Source organism: Neomonachus schauinslandi, chromosome 15 (assembly GCF_002201575.2).
Source record: "Neomonachus schauinslandi chromosome 15, ASM220157v2, whole genome shotgun sequence".
NCBI classification, from domain to species: domain Eukaryota; kingdom Metazoa; phylum Chordata; class Mammalia; order Carnivora; family Phocidae; genus Neomonachus; species Neomonachus schauinslandi.
Window position 1 is genome coordinate 34,289,934 of NC_058417.1, and position 18,135 is coordinate 34,308,068.

The 18,135-nt window shown below is 37.7% G+C and overlaps 1 protein-coding gene across 5 annotated transcripts in view; it reads left to right on the plus strand.

The window, feature by feature from the left end:
* The window catches only part of SPAG9 (sperm associated antigen 9), a 134,870-nt gene that overhangs the window by 92,454 nt on the left and 24,281 nt on the right, over positions 1–18,135 (plus strand). For 4 of the 5 annotated variants that reach the window (XM_021704324.2, XM_021704325.2, XM_021704326.2 and 1 more), the window contains 11 exons: positions 4,683–4,740; positions 6,025–6,177; positions 6,666–6,717; positions 9,191–9,321; positions 11,445–11,501; positions 12,531–12,704; positions 13,692–13,821; positions 16,060–16,149; positions 16,527–16,694; positions 17,140–17,311; positions 17,732–17,950. In XM_021704324.2, coding sequence (XP_021559999.1) covers positions 4,683–4,740; positions 6,025–6,177; positions 6,666–6,717; positions 9,191–9,321; positions 11,445–11,501; positions 12,531–12,704; positions 13,692–13,821; positions 16,060–16,149; positions 16,527–16,694; positions 17,140–17,311; positions 17,732–17,950 — 1,404 coding nt within the window. Of the gene's footprint in view, positions 1–4,682; positions 4,741–6,024; positions 6,178–6,665; positions 6,718–9,190; positions 9,322–11,444; positions 11,502–11,652; positions 11,665–12,530; positions 12,705–13,691; positions 13,822–16,059; positions 16,150–16,526; positions 16,695–17,139; positions 17,312–17,731; positions 17,951–18,135 lie in introns of all 5 variants that reach the window. The other variant, XM_044921693.1, reaches the window with a different exon arrangement.

The following is an 18,135-nucleotide window of genomic DNA, read 5'->3' on the forward strand; positions in this document are numbered from 1 at the left end:
CTCTCAAATAAAAAAATAAAATCTTTAAAAAAAAAAAAAAAAAAAAGAAGATTAAGCATAATGAATAGGTTAAAAGCAAAATCCTGATACTCTGGTTTTCTTTCTACTTTGAAAATAAGAAATAGACTGTAAACTGGTGTCTTTTCCCTTTTGCAGATATTGATATATTTATCTCTAAAATGTTCCAGATTAGAAGTTTTTACTGTAGGGCGCCTGGGTGGCTCAGTTGGTTAAGCGACTGCCTTCAGCTCGGGTCGTGGTCCCGGGGTCCTGGGATCGAGTCCCACATCTGGCTCCCTGCTCTGCGGGAAGCCTGCTTCTCCCTCTCCCACTCCCCCTGCTTGTGTTCCCTCTCTCGCTGTGTCTCTCTCTGTCAAATAAATAAATAAAATCTTTAAAAAAAAAAAAAAGAAGTTTTTACTGTATTACCTTAAATCTGTAGTGACTTAAACCTGCATGAATCCCTTTTGGTCAAAGATGGTAAATGAAATTTCCAAGGCACATATTTGTTCCCTGGCTTCTCTTCTATACAATTTTGTGATAGCAATTGAGGTGTAATACTAAATGGAATATAGTGAAACTAACAAAATTGTTTTCCAGAGTTCTTTAATTGATCTCGGGTTAATAAATAAGTACATAGTCCATTTCTGTAACTCCATTCATTTTCTCCATCACTGTATTATTGTAAAACTCTTCTCTTTCTCGAGGATATAAATTTTTGCAATCATTATGCATATACTCCACATTTAGATTATTTTTTTCTGATTTTAATAATTTAAAAGAGGTAAACCCCTCCCCACCCCCCAATTGTCCTTGTCTCTTGACTTTCTTATCTTTGTCTGATCCTTTTTTTTTTTTTTTAAAGATTTTATTTATTTATTTGACAGAGATACAGCGAGAGGAGGAACGCAAGCAGGGGGAGTGGGAGAGGGAGAAGCAGGCTTCCTGCCAAGCAGGGAGCCCGATACGGGGCTCGATCCCAGGACCCTGGGACCATGACCTGAGCTGAAGGCAGATGCTTAATGACTGAGCCACCCAGGCGCCCCGTCTGATCCTTTTTCCATTCATTTCAGTCATGTACTCCCCACAGCCACACTCTAGAACTTGGAAATCATATATCCTACTCTTGGGATTTTTTTTCTCTTGATTATCCTTCTATATTTTCAACTTCACTATCTTTACTTCTTCTATTATCATTTAAACACGTTCAGATCTCTTCCATTTAAAAACGAACGTATGGCCTGGCCCTCCTCTGCCACTCTTATCTTCAGGACCTTTGTACCCTGTCACTCCTTTTGCTTCCATATCTGGTCCTACTTTTATGCAGCAGTATTGAAGAGGTATCTGTTATGTGTTTGACACTATTCTAGATGCTTGTGATACGTGAGTGAACAAAGCAGCCTTCTTGAAAGGGTAGCTGCTTTTAAGTGGCAGGATTTCCCCTTTCCCACTTGGATCTCATCCCCCTGTAGCCTGTGTCGGCATTCTTCCCCACACTCACCTGACGTGAAACAGCCTTCTTGTTTGCTATATCCAGCGGTTCCTTCTACATCCTTTCACAGGACTTCTCAGATAACATTTGTCTTTAACACCTTCTTTCCTGGATTTCTGTGATAACAGACTTTCCTGCCTCTGACTATATTCTTTTTCAGTCTTCTTTGCAGGATCCTCTTCCTCTGCCCATCTTTCAGGATATCAGTGTCCCAGGCCTGCTTCTTTGGTTGGGAAATCTTATTTGCTTTTGTTTCTTGGCTTTCATGGAAAATTGCTCCACAATTTTTATCTTCTTCCAACATCTTTTTCTAGAGCCCCAGACTGTTACTTCAGAACAGCCCACGAGACACCTCTAAAGTGATTTGTAGGGCTTTACACTTGATGTGCCTAAAGCTCAGTTCATCATGTTCATTGTCCTGTTCAGGGCTGTTCTTAGTCCAGCACGTACTGTCTCAGTCAGTGAATGCCTCACCATCCACTCAGTTCTCCATTCAAAATCTCTCCCTCTTCTCTTGGAACCAATCACCAAGGTTTGTTTACTCTTTTTCTTTAAAAAAAAAAAAAAATCTGTATAACTTTTTTTTCCCCATGCCTCTGCTTAAATGGCATATCCTCCTATTGGAATTCTGCCTTGATCCCCTAGTTAAAGCTTAATTGTCCCTGAAATGTATTCTCATGGCACTCATTTTCTTTATTACGCCACTCTGTATACTTTAATGTTGTATGTACTCATCTCTCTGGGTAGGCTCTAAGCTCAGTGTGGCCAAGACAACTTTGTCTGTTGCTCACTATTCAGTCTTTAGCACCATAGCACAGCGATTAAGTGAATATGGGTTGCTAAGTAGTTCTAATGGCTTTATTTCACCTCTGATTCTATGATTCCTCACCTTTTAGGATTAAAACTCCTTTATGGGAGAATTTGTAAGAAAGCAGTGTGCTTTTGTAAAAATGCATGTATAGGTAGACATAATCGTGCATACTTTCTCAAGGGATTAACAGATACTTTGGAGGCCCAACTATGGACCTAGCTTGAGGGTTGTTGCTAATCTGCCAGGCAGTTTTTTGCTTGTTTTAATAGGTAAAGTTTTCAAATATGTTAGACCTAAGTTATGTTTTTCTTATAGTAATGAGTTAATTTTTATCAATACATTTCAAAATGAAAATTTTGGATAATCCTATTGACCATATATTGACTTTATAAACAAGATTTTGAGAGAACTCTTCACTGAGAACGTGTAAACTTTAGAAACTACATTATCAGATATGATTCCCAAGGAGTACATATTTCAAAATTTTTTCTTATTTATAATATTTACACTTTATTGTGTTTGTTTCTCTACATCTTCTAAATTTTATTGTTTCCTCTCATTGAAACAAATGAGCATATTTCTTGCTTTCTGAAAACAATCTAATTGTGATTCTCATTCATTTTTCTCTTGGGCTGCTTACCCAGGGGAATATTCTGGTGTGTATGCTTTTAAATACTTTAATATTACTGCTTCTTAAGCAAGGTGTTCCTGGCTGCTCTTCTCATGTAGTGCTTTCTCATCATTTTTTTCTGCTCAACTATTTTTTTTTTGCCTTCCATGTATTTTCAGCTTTTATGCTTATCTCCCTACATGCTTGAGAGTTTATAGCAAACATAGTCATTACATAAGCTTTTTTCAACCAATCTAAACCTATTTCTTCTGATTATATAGCTTTATTGAAAGTTAACATTAGTCAAAAGCAAATATTTCAGCATATCTTGCCAAAATTCATTTTGGAATTGGAATTTGGAAACCTGTTTAGTTTGTCTTTATTTTTACCTTTTGGAGAATACACAGATGATTGAATAAGCTACTATGTGTGATATTTAATTCTTCATGGTAGTAGTACCCTGATCTTTGAGAATATTTGAGATAATTATAATACAGACAAAATATGAGTACATATGTGAGCAGTGATTTTTAGCATTCCTAGGTTGGTTTTGTTTTAAATTATCTTTAAGTCATTTGAAATAACTAACTTTTAAAAAAGGGACATGTTAACTCCTTTTCCTTATGTAGTTTTCTTAGGATTTCCTTCCTGTATAGCTGGGTTATATGAGTATTACTTATTCCGTTGTATGTAGTTTTCCAACATTAGCTTAGGATAAGTGAATGGTGGGTCTTTGGCTTTGCTTTGTTTTGCCTTTTTGTTTTTGTAACTTTTTGAGATACATTCCCTAGTGTGTGGTTTTATTTCTTCAGTTTCTTTTAAGTAGCAAATTAAAGAACTTTCTTCTCCCTAAAGATCATTGCATTGGATCTTGCACTGAATGCTCTGTCTGCCTTACAGTCCTCATTAAATTATTAAACAGGATTCTGTAAAGTAATAACTGAACATTATCATTTCAGAGGTGGCACTTTGAAGGAAACTTTATATTATTGATGTGGGATTTTCAGTCTAATTATTCAGTTTCATTGTGCAAAAGAATTGGTAAAGCATTTTTTTTTTTTTAGGTATTATGTATCAAAGAGCATCCTTATGAATGGAGGAAATCATCTTAATTTCTGTCTTTGGCACATCATTATGCATTAAATCATAACACTGATCCCAGGTGTATTTCATATCATGCATAAAACTTTACAGTTTAATAATCTATTTTCATGCTGTTTCTTACATAAAACATTTCTTGTTCTTTGTTTTTGCTTTACATGGAATGCATGGGCTTTAAGACCATAATTTCTTTGGTAAGGTTTCATCTGCATTGGGGTTCCGTCTTTCTTTGGCCTTGTTTCTGCCTGTTCTTTCTTAGTAAGACCTAATTTTTAGGCAAAAGCCTACAATACCAGCTGTGATTTGGAAATGATTTCTGATCTGTACTAATGCTTACTCTTTTTTCCTCTAAATATTTTACTGCTATTTTTTAGAATATTTGGCAGAAAAGTCTTGATTGTATTGAAATAATTATCTATGAGAAACAAAATATAGACTAACAGAAAGAATCGGCTAACAAAATCTTTAGCTTTGTTTTGTGATGGATAATTATTTATAATTTTATAACCTATACAAGTAGATGTATCAAATGAAATTATAGACTAAGGTTACTAAAGGACAGATAAAATCTATAAATTAAAATTTGAGTCTCTATTATAATACAAGTTTATATAGTTTTTGATAAATTTTTTGAAAGGTTTTATTTATTTATTTATTTATTTTGGTAGGAATGGGTCGTGAAGTCGAGAATCTTATATTAGAAAATACACAACTGTTGGAAACCAAGTAAGTATATACAAAAATTCTTTTTTAAAGATTTTATTTATTTTTTCTGAGAGAGAGAGAGAGCGTGCACAAGCCCGGGGGAGGGGCAGAGCAGAGAGAGAAGTAGACTCCCCGCTGAGCAGGACCCTGGGATCATGACCTGAGCCAAGACAGACACTTATCCACTGAGCCACCCAGGCACCCCAGTATATACAAAATTTTAACAAGGAACACAAGATACTGAATTTTCTCATCTGAGTCAGTGACCCTTGTTCAGTTTAACACAGCATGTGACTACAGTCTAGCCACCCTGTTTTGTTCCTCTTCGTGTGTTTGTGTGCGTGCATAGCACGCACAAGTAAATGGGCAGTGGGACCTGATTTCCCTAATGGATAGGTTTTGTTGCTCTGTTTTTTGCAGAAATAGGTTTTTATCCCCTTTCCACCCTGCAACTGTTCATGCCTTTCTCTTAACCTCCTTGGATAGGTCAGATGTTTTTTTTTTGCTCCCTCCCCTAGGATGCCTATTTTATTATCTTTTCTTCTGGGGTTTCTTTATTTCTACATAAATGTTTTGATCTATACCCCAGCCCAGCTCTCCTCCATAGTTGTCGGTTTTCAGGTGTAATATGTGGAGCCTTAGACCCTCAAACATATTGGAGTCTTGTTTAGTGAGGCAGGTCCTGAGTCCTGTGGAAAAGCAGCCCAGGTCCCTTTGTTAATTTGCTGTGTCAAGAGAACTTTGGAACATCTGGGTAGATCCAAAATAGAAGGCAGTTATGAGGTACTATGCCCACTTGTACCCAAAAGAACTAGATCTTAGATTTTTTTCCCCATGAACATTCTGTCAAAAACCAATGATGTACTGGCTAATTGGATTTAAATTAAAAAAAAAAAAAATTTTTTTTCCCCCTAGATCCACCCCAAGTTTAGACTTTTATCTCATCAAGTATTAAAGATTCAAAGATAAATTTCCTTTTTGATTAGGTAATATTTTTTCAGAGTTTAACAACGGTACCCTTATGGATGCTATTTTGTAAAAGTTTAATCTTCATTAATTGTGGTATTTTTATTAGTTGGTGGTCTGTTTTGCTTTACCCATTTATTCTTTGTAAGTGGAAAGAGCAAAATCTTGGATGGTTGTGTGTTTTTTTGTCTTTACCTACAAACAACACCAGGTAGAGTATCTTAAAATACTCCATTATTCAGCTTTGATTGTATAGTTATTTTCGTCTGTAAGAGAACAAGCTGAAAGACAGGAAGAGTACTCATTTGTAATGATATATGCGAAATATGTGTTTCTTAGACATGCTTTGAATGTAGTGAAGAATGACTTGATAGCTAAGGTGGATGAGCTGACCTGCGAGAAGGACGTGCTGCAGGGGGAGCTGGAGGCTGTAAAACTAGCCAAGCTGAAGCTCGAGGAGAAGAACAAGGAGCTGGAGGAGGAGCTTAGGAAGTAAGTTTCCTGGGTGGTGTTCTGAACCCAGCTCTCTTAGCCAGCGGGCCACAGAGGGTCATAGGTGTCCCCCCGAGGTTGGCCCTGCCGCCACCGCCGGCAGCCTTCTCCAGCGGGCCAGGAACACCAGCTGCCAGGAGGGTCAGGGCCAAGTGCCTGGTGGTGGCTCGGATATCAGCGCGCCCCTTGCTTGCCCAGCCTTATCATTTCACTTTCTGTGGCTGTCACTGTGTGAGAAAAATTAGTAGAACCATTCTAAAATTTGCTAATAAGGAAATTAGAAACATTATTTTCCTTCACCCAGCTTTCTTTAATACTTGTTTTTTTCTGAGAACAGTGTTGCACTAATGTTCCCCGAAGTGAAGGCAGCTAAATACTCTGAAAAGAGAATAATCATTTAGTGTTGATTAAAATTTTTGACCTACTCTTTCATTCCTTGAAAAGATGAACACAACTCAAATAACATGTTCTTTTTTTTTCCCCACCAGAGCTCGTGCAGAAGCCGAAGATGCACGGCAAAAAGCAAAAGATGACGATGATGTAGGTTTATGATTTCAGACTTTTTCTTACTACATTTTGGTTTTTAAAGAAAATCTTGCTAATTAAGCTTTGGATATAGCATTATAAAAAGAAAGAAGATCTCTGTGTTAATGAGTAGGCTACCTCATGCTCCCACATGGTATCCAGAGGCTGAGCTTTCTGGCTACATGTGGTGTGCTCATTTTTTTTTCTGTGGCTCTGTGCTGTGACCTTGTTTGCAAGTTCAAGCTCAAGGACCAGCCGAAACATTTTGTTTTGTCTCATATTTTGACTTAGAAATATGAAAGCTTAATTATAAAGTTGTTTAAAAGTATTAAACATAAAAAAGATGAATTCTAGGACTTTATTTTTTTATTTTATTTATTTATTTATTTATTTTTTAAAGATTTTATTTATTTATTTGAGAGAGAGAGAATGAGAGAGAGAGAACACATGAGAGGGGATAGGGTCAGAGGACGAAGCAGACTCCCTGCCGAGCAGGGAGCCCAATGCGGGACTCGATTCAGGGTCTCCAGGATCATGACCTGAGCCGAAGGCAGTCGCTTAACCAACTGAGCCACCCAGGCGCCCCGAATTCTAGGACTTTAGTAGTAAGCAGTCAGCTTATACTGTTTTCAACATATGTAAATACAGAAGACTAAGGATGAGGTTTTACCAATATAATTAGCATCGTAGTAACTGTTGGTAGCTAGATGATCATTCCTGTAACAGGTGTTTGTTGGTCAAGCATCAGACTTGAGATATGTGGGTAACCTGTACAAAGTGATTATTTAATGCCCCTGCAATCTTGCTCTTTTTTTAAATATATAATACTTGGTACATACCAAAACTATGTAACATATGTAAGTTATGAAACATAATAAATTAACATAATGAACCCACCACCTAACCTAAGAACTAGAACATTATCAAACATTGAAGCTACCCTATGCTCCTCCCCTCCAGAGGAGACCACTATCCTATATTTATCATTTTCTTACCTTTAATAATGATAATGATTTTATCGGGGCACCTGGCTGGCTCAGTTGGTAGACCATGGGACTCTTATCTTGGATTCGTGGTGGGTTCAAGCCCCACGTTGGGTGTAGAGCTCACTTAAATTTTTTTTTTTTTTTTTTAAGATTTTATTTATTTATTTAACTGAGAGACAACAGTGAGAGAGGGAACACAAGCAGGGGGAGTGGGAGAGAGAGAAGCAGGCTTCCCGTGGAGCAGGGAGCCCATTGCAGGGCTCGATCCCAGGACCCTGGGATCATGACCTGAGCCAAAGGCAGACGCTTAACAACTGAGCCACCGAGGTGCCCCTAAAATTTTTTAAAAAATAATTTTATCATATCACACATATATGTATCCCTACAAAATATAGCTTAATTTTCATTGTTTTTTTTATTTCATACTTGGAGATTTACCTCTTTTACTCGGCATTATGTTTCTGAGATTTACCTGTGTTGTAGTGTAGTGCCAGAAGTTATTCATGTTTACTCCGTTATAATATCCCATTGTATGAATATATTACAATTTATGTATTTGTTTTCCTATTAATGGGTATTTAGGATATTTTCAGCTTTTTACTACCACAAACAGTGCTGTTTTTAGGAACATTATAGTGCAAGTCTCCTGGTTCTTCCATGGCATATATCTAGGAGTGTGATTGCTATGCTGCAGACTCAGAGTCCTTGAATCCTCTGTTGTTTGACTTCGTTTGAGAAGCAGAGTTCAGAGCAGGAGGACAAAGAAGGAGGTCCCCAAGGACTAAACTTAGCCTCTTTCTTAACTGTCCCACCCTTCAGCAAAACAAGAGCCCTGCAGTTAAACCAGTGTTCCCCCCAAAAGGGCATTTAGAAATTACAGTAGAAGGAAATTGACTTGAGCATGCTTCTTTGGGTCTTAGCATAGTCACATCCTTTAGTCTCCCTAAGAAGAGTTCTAGTTAATACACTTGTCTCCAGCTTCTTGTATTTCTGTTGGTGTTTTAATGACTCTTAGAGTTGGGTGCCCTGGTACCTAGCCAATATATGTAGATGATGGGTAGTTTGAGATGAGTGAATCCCTTTTGGAACTAACTTGTAACAAATTGCTGAATAATTAGCATTTGTTATAGAACATCAACTTAAAATAATGTTGTTAGAAGAACCATTTCCAGGCAAGCATGTTAAATCTATATAGATAGATTAACTTTGTTAATCTTTCTTGGTTTTAGTTCAGAATCTACACTGTTCTTTGTATTTGCTTTACAGTATGTTCAAATATCTTGTATTTCTATTCAGAAATTGTTTACCTCTTTTCCGTCATAAGTAATTACTAAAATCTCTTTATTGATTTTATTTTTATATAAGGTTATTTTTCTTTAAATGATGCAATAGATTAGAAATTAAAAAATGTTTTAAAGCTTTAAGATTTTGCTTAAGTTTAGCATAACACCAAAAGCAGATATAGGCTGCCAGAGTGATCTGCTGTGTTCTTTTCATTATAGAGTGATATTCCCACAGCCCAGAGGAAGCGGTTTACTAGAGTAGAAATGGCCCGCGTTCTAATGGAGAGAAACCAATATAAAGAGAGATTGATGGAGCTTCAGGAAGCTGTTCGATGGACAGAGATGATTCGGTTCGTATGAGAAGTACCTCTTGGTGCTTTTCTAGTATTGTTTCCTGGGTTTGAATATTCCTTCCCTCAGAACTAGAGTCCAGCCTTGGGGATCCAAACCTCTTACTCTGTTTACTAGGAGATAACTTCCTAAAGTAACACTAGATATTAGGGACAGAATGTGATCAAAATGAGTGCCTTTTGGGTAAAGGGCCCTTGGAGAATGTTCCCGTGACCTCTAAAAGGTAATTGTTGTTACTTAGGAATGATGGTCATTTTTCAAAAGAATATAGAAATTGACACTGCTTTTACAGTAATGTCAGGCAAAGATAAAAATTTCACGTTCCACCCAGAAAATTAAGTCATTTTTACTCCGTGTCTTTCTGTAAAATACTCTTGTCCAATTTCCCCCTCCTTTCTGGCTATTCATGCAAAATGTACCTTCCATTGACATCTTTGTTGATCTGATCTTAGATCTCACCTACTGCTGCCATCTAACGGCCATATTCTCAGTAACAGTGTTCCTTAACTTAGGAAGAGCTCATGAACAGTTTGTGAACTAGTTGCCCCCTAATTTGCCCATATTTTTTAAAATTTAATTTTATTAGGTTATGTGAGTCACCATACAGTACATCGTTAGTTTTTGATGTAGTGTTCCATGATTCATTGTTTTCATATAACACCCGTGCTTCATGCAGTACGTGCTGTCCTTAATACCCATCACAGGGCCCATCCCCCTACCCCCCTCCCCTCCAAAACCCTCAGTTTGTTTTTCGGAGTCCATAGTCTCTCGTGGTTCGTCTCCCCGTCCAATTTCCAACCCCTTCATTTTTCCCTTCCTTCTCCTAATGTCCTCCATGCTGTTCCTTATGTTCCACAAATAAGTGAAACCATATGATAACTGACTTTCTCTGCTTGACTTATTTCACTTAGCATAATCTCCTCCGGTCCCATCCATGTTGATGTAAAAGTTGGGTATTCATCCTTTCTGATGTAATTTGCCCATATTTTTGAGTTTGGAGTCCCATGTCAGATTTACCAATAACAGTACATATATACTGACACATTGTTTTAAAGTTTATGAACATATTTTTTAACCTCCAACTTTTACTTCTTTGTGATTACATTATTTATTTAACAGTTTATATGTCCTTTACCAGTGTCATACTAGAACAAAAGTACTTCGTATAGCACATTTACAATTTGCTAAACTTGTAATTGCTGCTAAGAAGGAAGGAGATAGAGGATAGAGGGAGGGGGAGAGAGAATCTCAAGCAAGACTCCACATCCGGCATGGAGCCCAACATGGGGCTCGATCCCACAACACTGAGATGAAGACTTGAGCCGAAACCATGGGTCAGATGCTTAACCAACTATGCCACCCAGGCTCTCCAACAGGCTCCCCAACAGGCTCCTCTTTTCCTTGCTATTTTTAGTTCTAGCAGCCACGTGATAGTCCACAAGTGAAAAGAAGTGGTGTCTCATTTTTTACTTTTCCATTGAATTAAAGATGTTTTCAATTTAGTCCTTTAAAAAAAATGTGAAAAGTGAGCTCTCATAGTGAGCGCAGGATCCTTACCATCTTACTAATTAGTTTGGAGTGCCTTATTTTCTGAAATTTTGTTGAACTACCTATCAATCCAGTTTATCCCCTTCTCTGGTCATCTTTTCAGTAATGGGAAAGTATTTGTCCTATGAAAAATGACCCATCAGAACAGTAAAGTTACAGGCTATCTTGTGAGAGCTAGAGCATGAGGACGATAGAGACCTTTATGTAAAGATAAGGATTCAAAAGACAGTATTTTGACAAAAGGGAGAGCTGGAAGATATCTCTTCAATAAAATTTTTAAAAAATATTTACATTCAGGCCTGTTGGCTGTCCGATCAGCACAGATAACAGTCTTGTCTCTGTCAGTGGACTGAGCTTTTCGATGGAGGGATGGTGTTTTATTTATCTTAGTTGTATTGGCTTTTACAGGCTGACTGACACAGGATAGGTCAAAGCAACTATTTACTGAATTTAATTGTTGATTCTCTTGTGTATCCCATGAACTTCTTGGGAAGTTCTTCAGATAGAAAACTAAAAAACTAAAACACCTCACTGATGAGACATTTTTTTTCTTTGTTTTTCTTTTAAAATATAGTGCATCAAGAGAAAATCCAGCCATGCAGGAAAAAAAAAGGTCAAGCATTTGGCAGTTGTAAGTATCTAAAAACACATTAAAGACCTCAGAGAGCCCTTTGAGACAAGATTGCAGTCAAAATTTATTTCTGAGAATGATTTCGTGTCTCCTTTCTTTTTAAAATTTGGAGTATATGGCTAAATTGAACTTTTTTCTTTTTGATACATAGTGTGCCAGCTCGGTAAGGCTATTCTTGAGGACAAACATATGCTGTCGTAAGCTGCATCCTGTTGGTTATGCACTCGATGGAATCTTCTGCTAAATTAAATAAAAATGATGGGGATTTATTCATAGAGTTGATAATTACCTGGATCCTCAGTAAATAAGTTATATGGATGCACTGGTTGTGTGATTGTAAAGAACTTTATAAAGTAAAGCTTAGAAATTTAGTGTCTGTAGGTTTGAGTAGTATGTGTATTTGTGTGTTTCAGATTTGATTTATGTTCATGCCAGAAGAACTGTGCATTTACTATACTTAAAATTTACCCTTTTTGGTGAATCTGCTATTTAATAGAAGTGTTAATTCTTTTAAGTGGATGTGAAGGTAGATCTATAAATTAGGCTTAATAAGAAAAGGTATAAGATGTATGTTAAAATGGTAGTATGTGTTCCAGTACTTTATTACCACTTTTAGAACTGGCAAACTAAGCTTCTGTTCAAACATGCAGCTATAACATTGCTGTTTAACAACTACTTACCAAGTAAGAGCTAGGACCCGTCTTATTTCTTCATTACAAGAAGCTCCCCGTACTTAAGAGTTTCTTTCTTTCATTATGTGAATTGCTAATTAAAGTACGAGGATCTGCTATTCTAAGCAATAGTTTCTCTTTCCTGAATGTCTGAGTTTGGCTGTGAGTTATTGCTAAGGCTGCAGTGTATGACTACAAAAACTCTTTCTGCCAGTTTCTAACTCATTGCCTTGTAAAAGCACTCTGAAATTTATGGAAAGTAATGGATTGTTTTTCATAGTGCATGTAATAACACTCTTTCTCTCTTGCGCGCGCTCTCTCTCTTTCTCTCTCGCTCTCTCACTTTTTTTCTTTTTAGTTTCAGCCGACTTTTCAGCTCTTCAAGTAATACTACTAAGAAGCCTGAACCACCTGTTAATTTGAAATACAATGCACCCACTTCTCATGTTACTCCTTCTGTCAAGAAAAGAAGCAGCACCTTATCTCAGCTCCCTGGGGATAAGTCCAAAGCCTTTGATTTCCTTAGTGAAGAGTAAGTATTTTGCAGACTAGTGGTTATGCGCTAAATAACTTAATAGTTCAGAATATTCTTGCCCCTTATCCGATCAGCTGTAAGGTTCACATAAGTCCATAAAGAAGCCATTTCTATAACGTGGTTGCCTACCTTTAAGTAGATTACTTGTAGTCAATACCTTTTATGAAAATTGTATTTCACAGGTTTCGTAAACAGAAGTTGTTTTAAAATGTCTCTTTGTTGCTGGTCAACAACACTGGTAAATATTAGTAAAATGTTAAAGGCCTATATAAGCCTTTATCCTAAATGTTTGAACATTTCCTTTGGTGTCAGAAGAAGTTTATTTTCCCTCCTGACTCTGCTGCTCATGAGGTACATGAACTTGGACAAGCTAACCTCTCAGCCCCAGTTTCTCTGCCTGTAAATGGAGTATGATAACCTGTCTCAGAGCCACTAGGGTTAAATTACCAAGGGTTTGTAAAGTGTCTGACACACAGATTTGTTAACTATGGCATACATAGCAAGTCAGTTTGCAAATTTGTCTTCTGAAACAAAGCAGTGGGGTCCAGAAATTAATCTTTGTTATCTTCCTAAGAAGATACTGATTTATTGATCTTGAGTCACTTCTAGCACATTCCCTGGCATGAGAAAATTCTCAGTAAATATTTGTTGAATGAACAAAAAAGGGAGGAACTAAAAAATATTTAAGAATTTTTCCCTTTCATGTGGCCAAATCTGAAATCTGATAGAAATTTGAGGGCTGATGATTGAACATAATAAAATAAGCTGCTTGCGATTAGTCTGTTAAAGTTTGAACACTGTACCCACTGCACAACTTTAAAAGGCCAGCTTTAGGCTAACACTTCTTAGAAATGCAGAACTCTGAAGTAAACTGAAATTGGGTGATTTTTTTTTTTTTTTTGTCATTTTTGCTGTCTTAGCGGGAAAGGGGAGATACACTGTTATATTCCCTTAATTAAAAAGGGAAATTTCTTTGCCTTTTAGAACTGAAGCTAGTTTAGCCTCGCGCAGAGAACAAAAGAGAGAACAGTATCGTCAGGTAAAGGCACACGTTCAGAAGGAAGATGGTAGAGTGCAGGCTTTTGGCTGGAGTCTGCCTCAGAAGTACAAACAGGTAAGATGTGAATGGTAAGAGCATCTAGTGGTTAGTGCTAGGGGAGAGGAGTATGCCTGGGCATGAAGGAATTGAAATACCTGTCTCAAACCTGCTAGTTTCAGGTTCATGGACTTGGCACACAGAGAAGGGTTGAAGGTAGTGGTTCTCAGGCTGTTTTCTAGAGCCCCAGAGCTCAAAAGAAATGCCTGAGTCTGTGAGGAGGCAGAGGGGTCAATAGGAGGTTTACCAAGTGCACAGACTTGAGGTAATCTCTTGGTTTGTTTTTTGTTCTTTTTTGTTTTGTTTTGAGGGATAATTGACATACAGCATTATAATAGTTTCAGGTACACAACATAATGATTTGATATTTTTATATATTGTGAAATGATCACCACAGTAAGTGTAGTTAAAAATCATCACCAAACATGGTTACACATTTTTTTTCTTGTAGTGAGAACTTTACAGATTTACTCTCTTAGCAACTTTAAATGGTGGCTCAGTCGTTAAGCGTCTGCCTTTGGCTCAGGTCATGATCCCAGGGTCCTGGGATCGAGCCCCGCATTGGGCTCCCTGCTCCACGGGAAGCCTGCTTCTCCCTCTCCCACTCCCCCTGCTTGTGTTCCCTCTCTCGCTGTGTCTCCCTCTGTAAAATAAATAAAGTCTTAGAAAAAAAAATGTGCAATACAGTATTACTAATTATAGTTGCCATGCTGTACCGTACATCCCCATGACTTAATTTATAACTGGAAGTTTGTATCTTTTGACCTCCTTTACGAACCACTTCACCAATCTCTCACCCCTGCCTCTAGCAGCCTCCAGTTTATTCTCTGTGTTTACGAGCTTTGTATATTTGTTTAAGATTCCACATTTAAGTGAGATCATACAGTATTTGTTTTTCTCTGTCTGAATTTACTTCACTTAGCATAATGCCCTCAAGTTCCATCCATGTTGTCACAGATGGAAAACTACTGTTCTTTTTTATGGCTGAATAATAATCCATTGTATTTATATACCACATTTCCCTTACACATTCCTTTATTGATGGACACTTAGGTTGTATCCATGTCGTGGCTACTGTAAGTAATGCTACAGTGAACATAGAGGTGCATATATCTTTTCAAGTTAATGGGTTTTTTTCTCCAGATAAATACCCAGAAGTGGAATGTCTGGATCGTATAGTAGTTCTATTTTTTTTAAAAAGTCATCTCTGTGCCCAAAGTGGGGCTTGAACTCATGACCCCAAGATCAAGAGTCATGTGCTCTACCGACTAAATGAGCCAGGTGCCCCTATTTTTTATTTTTTAGGAGCCTCCATACTGTTTCCCATAATGGCTGCACCAATTTACATTCCCACTATCAGTACATCAGGGTTTCCTTTTCTCCACATCCTCGCCTCTTGTCTTTTTGATAATAGCAATTCTGACAGGTGTGAGATGGTATCTCACTGTGGTTTTGATTTGCATTTCCCTGATGATTAGTGATGTTGAGCATCTTTTCATGTACCCTTTGGCTGTCTGTATCTTCTTTGGAAAAATGTTCGTTTAGATCCTCTGCCCATTTTTTAATCCATTTGTTTGTTTGTTTTTGCTATTGAGTTGCATGTATATCCTGCTCTATTTTAATATTCAAAGATTGCATTTTTAAAAAAACATCTTTTTTAGATTTATTTATTTCAGAGAGAGAGGGGGGAGGGAGAGAGGATGAGAGGGAGAACACACGCAGGGCGAGCAGGGGAGAGGGGCAGAGGGAAAGGGAAATTGATGCAGGGCTCGATCCCAGGATCCTGAGATCATGACCTGAGTCAAAATTCAGAGTCAGCCTTTTAACTGACTGAGCCACCCAGGTACCCAAAAAACCAACCTCTGTTTTTTAGAAGTTTTAAGAAACCATTGTATTGTCATGTAACCTTTCAAACTGTTGACTTAAACCTAAGTTCAGGTTTACAGGAACTTTGTCTACTTCCGTATTCCCTATCCCTAAAAGACTCACACGTGAGTACACACACATGCGCGCGCGCACTAACATACATGAAGTAGTGTATCTCTTCTGGGCTCCCATAGTATCTTGTTTATTTTTTCTAACTGCCACTTGACTTTCTGCTTATTTTTCAAATAAGAATAACAGATTAACTTGGACATGATTTCAAAGAGGAAATGATATACCAGCAGTGCTTGCCCATGCCTCAGTTGTTCTTTGAGTTCACTTTTGATGAGGCTTACCAGTGTGTCTTTTTTCTCTCCCCTCCCTAATTATCAGGTAACCAATGGCCAAGGGGAAAGTAAGATGAAAAATCTACCTGTGCCCGTCTATCTCAGACCTCTAGATGAAAAAGATACATCAATGAAGGTAAATTAATTTTGAAGTTAAAGGAAATATTTCTTAAACTCTGGATGGATTCTCTTTCTAAAACCAGAAAAGTTTAAATTCTGCTTTTGTGGGTGAGGTTATTGTTTATTTTGTAATTTTAAACTGGAATACTTTGAATATCAAAGACCTGTATTCATGGGGCGCCTTTCTGACTCAGTCAGTAGAATGTGCAACTCTTAATCTCAGGGTCTTGAGTTCGAGCTCCACATTGGGGAGAGTTTACTTGAACGAAAGGAACAACAACCAAAAAAAGACCTGTATTCATGATCATTAGATTTTTAAAGAAATGTGAAAAGTTCGAAACATTTTTAGAGAGAAAATGACTTAATACCCCCCCCCTTTTCAAATCCAAAAAGCTGTGGTGTGCTGTTGGAGTCAATTTATCAGGTGGAAAGACCAGAGATGGTGGTTCTGTTGTTGGAGCAAGTGTATTTTACAAGGATGTTGCTGGTTTGGATACAGAAGGCAGTAAACAGCGAAGTGCGTCGCAGAGTAGCTTAGACAAGTTAGACCAGGAACTTAAGGTAAGTGTGTGCATTAACATTTGACCTCCTGGTTGTAGCTTTTTGGTCCAGAACTTACTTCTGGTCCAGCTTCGAATTGGGATTATTATGCCCTTGCTTACTCCTCATGCTCTCTCTTTTTTAGATCCATTTTATGAGGTGTATTTTACATATGATAAGGTATATACACTTGAAATGGGTACAGTTCAAAGAGTTTTGACACATGTATGTACCTGTTTAAGAACAATCAAAATCAAGATATAGAACATTTTTATCATTGATCTGCTTTAACTGCTATTTTTTAGTGTACTTATTAATATTGAAAGGTGGTTGTATTTTTAGCCTTTTCAAATAATCTGAAAATAAATGCAAAACAGTATTGCCCTTTACTGTTACAACACAGTCTTATGAATTTGTACACATGCATATCATTTTAAACATTCATTTTCTTATTTTGTATACATAGGAACAGCAGAAGGAGTTAAAAAATCAAGAAGAATTATCTAGTCTAGTCTGGATCTGTACCAGCACTCATTCAGCTACAAAAGTTATCATTATTGATGCTATTCAACCAGGCAACATCCTAGACAGTTTCACTGTTTGCAACTCTCATGTTTTGTGTATAGCAAGTGTACCAGGTAAGAGGAAGCCATGTCCCTCTCTTCCTACCATCTACACCTTTTTACTGGCAGGAACTGACTTGTTTGCTGGAGGTAGTTATGCACCGCTCTCATGGAGGTTATGCTCTAGTTGGGGAAGACCAAAAATAAACTGGAAACAAATGACTAAATAAGATTAGCTGTTAGAAAAAGTTTTATCTTGGGGGCGCCTGGGTGGCTCAGTCGTTAAGCGTCTGCCCTCGGCTCAGGTCATGATCTCAGCATCCTGGATCGAGCCCCACATCGGGCTCCCTGCTTGGCGGGAAGCCTGCTTCTCCCTCTCCCACTCCCCCTGCTTGTGTTCCCTCTCTCACTGGGTCTCTCTCTGTCAAATAAATAAATAAAATCTTTAAAAAAAAATAAAATAAATAAAATAAAAAGTTTTATCTTGTTTTTTAGGAGCAAGAGAAACAGACTACCCTGCAGGAGAAGAGCTTTCCGAATCTGGACAGGTAGACAAAGCATCTTTATGTGGCAGCATGACCAGCAATAGCTCAGCAGAGACAGACAGCCTGTTGGGGGGCATCACAGTGGTTGGTTGTTCTACAGAAAGTGTGGCAGCAGCTGCCACTTCCCCGAGTACCAACGGTGCTTCTCCAGTGATGGAAAAACCACCAGGTACCACTCTCCTCCTTTCATGCCATCAGTATAGAGTCACAGCCTATCCCAGAGGCCTCATTAGGACTCCTCCTCAATTTAGATCTTGAAGTAACGAGGATGAAAGAGCTCAAAAGAAGACACTGTAATACTGTAATGTCCATTAAAACAAGAATTCTGTATTTCATGGTATAATGTGGGGAAGA